Genomic DNA, 6090 nt, shown 5'->3' on the forward strand with positions numbered 1-6090 from the left:
AAATGACAAGATAATGGTGATGATTTGTAGGCCACAAAGGCATGGGAAAAATGATGGAAAAAAGCAAGAAAAGGGACCAAAATACACAAGATGAAGGCACCGATTTTCTCTCTCTATGGGAGCCGATTTTACATGAAGAAGCAGCCATGTTTTTCCTCTTTTTCATACACAAATCATATACTAATGGCTACAGTAAAAAGTAACATATATATAGGGTTATGTTAGGCTTTAGTTGTCCCAATAAAGGGTTAAATAGGTCAAGATTCAAAGCTATTCAGTAGATAATATATATAGATCGTGAGTAGCATTAATTTTTAAGCTACTTCCAATTGTCCATGTTGTTTTCGGATCAAGCCTTTGGACTTGATTGTTGATAATAATTCACTCATTGACCAATGCTTATGAAATTGAATCCGATGTTTACATTGTAGCCCTAAATTCATTGAGTGTCAAAATCCAACACTCTAAATTGTAGAATATGCTCTTGAGTGTAAAACAGACAAAAGTGCTATAACTATATATGATATATTACATTACTACTGTATTCTTTTTGTTTTTAGTTTTCAACTTGAGTACAAAAAATGATATTGCAAACTTGATGGTATACTACGCTTGGATGATGAGATTCGAGTAAACAATCAAGACTGAGCTTGTAAAATGAAGTACTTACCCTTTGAACAAGGAGTGAGGCACTTCCTATGTTCTCTGTATCAAGTCATATGGCAAGGGAGCAGAATGAATAATATGATATACAAAGTTATGTTTAGATTACAATAATCTTATCTACATAAGAAGCAACTTAAAAACTGTTTTCTCCACTAAAGCTTCTGAACAAGTTTCTGACGCAGAAAGAAAGGGAAAAAACAAATTGAAGCTATGAAAAACATACAGAAAGAAAGCATACGAAGAAAAATTGGGGCTTACATATTGTTCCTGCAAAATTGATGGATCAGAAGTCTCATTGAAGTTATTGTAAGAAAGATCTACGTGGCTGCAAATGCATTTAATATCTCTTTAAGAACTTATTTCAATCCTCTAAAATTAATGAAAGAAAAGAACCCATAAATTACATAGTGAGAGATGTCCACCAGTATGTAGTAACTAAAGTAAAAATGAGATTGTTTTCGAACTTATGAGACTAGTCCTGTATCTTAAGGTGAGCTTGAACAACAATTGTATGTCTAGATATAAAGATGTCAATAGAGGTCCTGAGAGAAATGGGAAAATTCCATTTCTGTATAAATTTGAGGACATCGTCATTTATGATGGACAATGCTACTATTAAATCACATAGATAATTTTATAGACGTTAAATAATAAGAAATATACAAGTGAACTTACAGTTCTTCACTTATGCTTTGGATCCACTTTGGAATTTGCCCACTGAGAAAGTTACTAGTCAGAAACCTAATCACAAACATAAAATCCAAATGAAATCAAAATTAGACATTTAGATTACAGGATAGAACATCATGAAAGAACAGAAGTATGGCCTAGTAGAGTATATGAATGCCACTTGAACACTAAGGATTGAATATGAACTGGACATCCTTAAGTTTGGTTACAGTGGTCCTTATTACTTGTTTTGGAAATAAAAAGTAGGATTTAGGATATGAACATGAACAAAGTCTTCCATTATCACGCTTCAATGACAGGTGAATAACAGAGCAAAGCTTTTGTACAAATCAATTGAATAATATCATACTAATTCACTTACAAGTTCGTTAGACTTGGTAGGCGATCAAAATCTGGAACCTCTCCTTTTAAGTTGTTAAAGCTCAGATCTCTGTGAATACACCACACGAACATCTTACGACCAAACGCATATTTTCTCAGCTTAACAATATGGCAGTGCATAGTTATCTTAACATAGAAAAGTAAACCTAAATTTTGTACGATATCCAGAAAGAAAGAAAAAAGATGGGCACAAAAGCAATGGAAGCATAGGAAAACATACAAAAATTACAGGATTTTCTAATGTAGATTGGGAAAAACTAATGTGGCAAGCTCTTGGATGGTACGAAACTTCACAATCTGAAAATGCACATGGTACGTCCTCCATATTTTTCCATAGCCAGGTCTCCACCAGAAGTACATATTTTATTACAAGGAGTAGGTTTTTGTGCAACAAATTCGTGTTTTTGGTCACTATCTTCAACAAGTAACAATATAAGTGTCAAATATACTCAATGATAATCAATAATACTCGATGTCCTTCAATGTGAGATGTTCTCTTAGTGTATAAAATTAAAATCACAAATAAATATGGTAGCTATCAATTATAATTATTCATTAATGGTAACTTATTAAATATGGTAGTCCTTATATTTCACTAACATCCCCTCTCAAATCTCAAATTGATGCTTATTAATTTGCAATCATAAGTTGATGGTGGCGACAATGCTCATGCCCACGAAAAAGATATCCAAATCAAAGTAATCATCTACGGAACATTGTGACAATGAGAGAGCAAGAACAATAAATAGTACAGAAACATCCAAAAACTACCTCAAGAATATTCCAAAACCACTCTAGAGAGTTCACAGCCCAAGAAGAATTTCAAAAAGAAATTCATGAAGTGTACCGATCACACAATGAGATCGGGAGAACTCAGTCAAACACATAATTAGTATTCCATCAAAATCTCTAATGGCCAATATACCGGCCAAAAATCTAGTAATATATCGCTGACCAGGACGCTATAGTAGGAAGAAATATCAGAAAACAGCCTGCACAAAAAAAAAAAAAAAAAAAAAAAAAAAAAAAAAACGCCCCCAAAAAAAAAAAAAAAAAAAAAAAACAAAGATGATCTGAGAACCCAAAATTCTTGCTCGTCACCCAAGCAACTAAAGCTCCACCCATGTCTCTCTCATCCTAATGACCCATCAATATGATTGCCAAGCTCCTTATTGGAAGCAAATCAAGCCACATCCATGTCGCCCACAAAGAGAAACCACAATTTATAGTCCATTTGCTCACAACCCATAACTACCTAGCCCATTTTTAATCAAGTTATACACTCATGTCCAAAAGCCAAGCCTACTTTCATCAAATCCCTAACCTATTTACAAAGCCTAGAATAAAATACTGCTTATTCAAAATTGTTGAGGCCCATAATCATCCATTAAAGTCTTCAAAACCTAACCCATTCATCAAATAATAATGACGCCCAAACCAATAAAGCAGCAGGCCCACCTACAAATCCATGACTCAGTGTCTTTTTTTATCCCATTCGCTTAAGAATCTTCAGATCTCTGCCAAAAATCCATTAATTTTACTCTCAATAGTAACACTTCCTCTCTTTAATCTGACAGTCTTGGATTGAACTGATACGCATTTTATGTGCAAATTAACATAGTTTTTTTTTTTTTTGATAACCCAGGTGTCCCAGCTTAGTCGGACTAAATCCTGGACTTCTAGCCCCCGGCCCCTCAGTGACTAGTGGAGGTAAATCGCAGGTTGTGCCCTTGTTGGTTCCCAGGTTCCCACATAGCTTTTACTCCTTCCCCAAAGGGACCCTCCTCCATGGTTATTACATCACCAAGCTGCTCCAACCCTTCCTCTGGTTATTACATCACTTGGCTGCTCCAACCAGGAATCGAACTCCCCACACTTGGTTCCAGAGCCCCCCAATGTGATTGTTCCGCCAACTTGAATGTGCTCTGGGAGGCACAAATTAACATAGTTGCATTCACAGAAGTGTGATTGTGTGTGAGATGGTGTGTAAAGGATTGTAGAAAAGTAATGGGGTCTAGGATAAAAATCAAATTCCAATAAGAATTCTCTCTGCTTCTCATGATAAAGATATGTTGGCTGGTGCTCCACCTCAGAATTCCCAATTATTGACGAGCCTCTACACCTCAGAATTGCTAGCATTCAACGAGCAATATGGTGCTCCATGGTCGAATAATAGCTCTCTCTCATCTTCAGCAATTTCTCTGCGTTGAGAGATCCGGCCCCTGGGTCGTCTAGTGGACTACTGGACTCGAAAATGGTGACTGAAATTTCCATTTTTTCTAGAATCAATTGTTCCTGAAATCCCACTACCTATGACAGATTGGAGGCGATGCTTTACATGTCAGCAACGGCAGCAAGTATGCTTGGTTCTGTTCAGTTCATAGCAATTTACATGATCGAACACAAGGAATATGGATAGGGTCCACAGCAGTGGGGGCAAACTTGTCCTAACCTTTCTCTTCCAATTAAATTTTCTCTCTGTATCGCTTGAAACTCTTCGCAGATTAATTGCTTCACTGCTTTGGTGAAGTACTTAACTTAGTTTGGTGGTGAGCACACAATTCATCTTTTACCTCACTGTGAACGCCTGAGTATCAATAGGAGCGGCAAAACATATTTCTTCTGTGCTAAACAATTAAACTAAATATTTCTTAGGGTTAAGTGCTCTCTCCCAATCTTCAGGTCACTATTGCTTTGGCTGTTCTACCTTCAGCCACTGTTGAGACGATTGTCGATGATGCAATTAGAGAGAAAGAATAGAGAAATCACTTGAGGATGAATTGAGTTCTAATCCATATGATATTCGAATATACTCAATCATAATCAATAAGCCCCTCAATATAAGAGGTTCTCTCGTTATATTGAAATATATAAAAACTAAATATTCTAGCTATCATTTACAATTATCCATTAATGGTAACTTATTAAATACGGTGGCTTCCCTTATATATGAGCTTTCCTTATATTCCACTGACAGAAATTTCCAATGCCTCCCAAATAAATGGTTATTTCTAGAATGAAAGAAGAGGAAATAAGAACTGTGGTTGTGTTAAAAGTTTATACAATTCTTTAACTTTAAATCTCATGAAAAATTAGCTCATCTAAATGTGAAAAGAAAACAACTAAAATGCCAGAGGGAGTCCAGGACTGCGAGCTGCTAGGTATATTCTTTTTAAGTAACTCATAGAGTTGGCATTTAGTCACGAGAATATTGAAACAATTATGATGTGGAGTGTAATTGTAAAAAGAAGAAAAGAGGTACTACTACTAGAATCAGTACTTAGATAGCCTTCAATGATCCAATGCCTGTAAGGTAATTAGGAATGCTTCCAGTTATGTTACAGCTACTTAACGTCCAGCTAGCACGCAACATATGTATAAAATAATATGGTTCTAAAAGAAATTATCACAATCTTCTAAGTTCTTTATTGATTTAGTGACATTTACTCACAAATACGTAAGGTTTCTCATGTCTTTTAGCAGTGGGAACTCTGAAGCACCTCCATTCAAGTCACTAATAATTCTGCAGAGATATCACATTACATCAGTTGTCATCTTCACCATCAATGTATAGTAAATGAACATAAAATTGTTACTGAAGTATTGACAAACTGAAATCTGACTGAATAGGTTTCAACTCACAGTTCCCTTAAATTTTTTAAGATGGAAATACTAGGAAGTATGGGTCCTTCAAAACCATTGCCTTTTATCACTCTGTTGAAAATAAATTAATAATGTCACGTAAACAAAAGTCGCAACTGTAAATATTGCAGTTCGGAAAATGCTCATTCAGGAAAGGACTTACAAGCTCTTAAGGTTTGTCCAGCTCTGAAAATTAGGTAATTTTCCAGTGAAGTTGTTACTGATTAGCCAACTGCATTGGCCCCGAAAGACATGTTATCATTAAAATAGCAGAAAACTGTTTGCACTTTTCTAGATTAAAAAACTTTATACTTTGAGAAATGTGTGGTAAAATACTTACAGAACTATCAACATTTTTAGATTATTTAATTCAATCGGCAACTCACTAGTGAGATTGTTATCATATAGATAGCTGCATTGACCAAAAAGACAAGTTAAACTTACATAAATGGGTAAATTACAGCCACTGTCTCTAACCTTTTGTTGGAGTAATTTTCAAAAGAATGCCATTTAGACATTGGTAAATTAAATCAAGGAAATACAATTCAAAAAGTACTTGATCAAGATGGGACAAGAACGAGAGACGTAGGAATGGACAAAAACTTGAGCCAGTTTGCAAAGTAAACTAGTGTAGGTGGGCAACATGGAAGTGCTCCTGTGCTTCCTAGTTGGCGCAGGTGTGCTGCCATGTTGCCCACCTACACTAGTTTG

At 35.5% G+C, this 6090-nt stretch overlaps 1 protein-coding gene across 1 annotated transcript; it reads right to left on the reverse strand.

The window, feature by feature from the left end:
* Nucleotides 1-1176: 1176 nt before the first annotated feature.
* On the reverse strand, nucleotides 1177-5416 carry LOC111397129 (polygalacturonase inhibitor 1-like). Its single transcript, XM_023023882.1, has 5 exons — nucleotides 5380-5416; nucleotides 5189-5260; nucleotides 5022-5093; nucleotides 1718-1786; nucleotides 1177-1407 (listed from the first exon to the last, which is right to left on the reverse strand). The coding sequence occupies exons 2-5, from the start codon at nucleotides 5206-5208 to the stop codon at nucleotides 1338-1340; spliced, it is 231 nt and encodes a 76-aa protein (XP_022879650.1). The 5' UTR covers nucleotides 5209-5260; nucleotides 5380-5416; the 3' UTR covers nucleotides 1177-1337.
* Between the last annotated feature and the right edge of the window lie 674 nt (nucleotides 5417-6090).

Source organism: Olea europaea, chromosome 7 (assembly GCF_002742605.1).
Source record: "Olea europaea var. sylvestris chromosome 7, O_europaea_v1, whole genome shotgun sequence".
NCBI classification, from domain to species: domain Eukaryota; kingdom Viridiplantae; phylum Streptophyta; class Magnoliopsida; order Lamiales; family Oleaceae; genus Olea; species Olea europaea.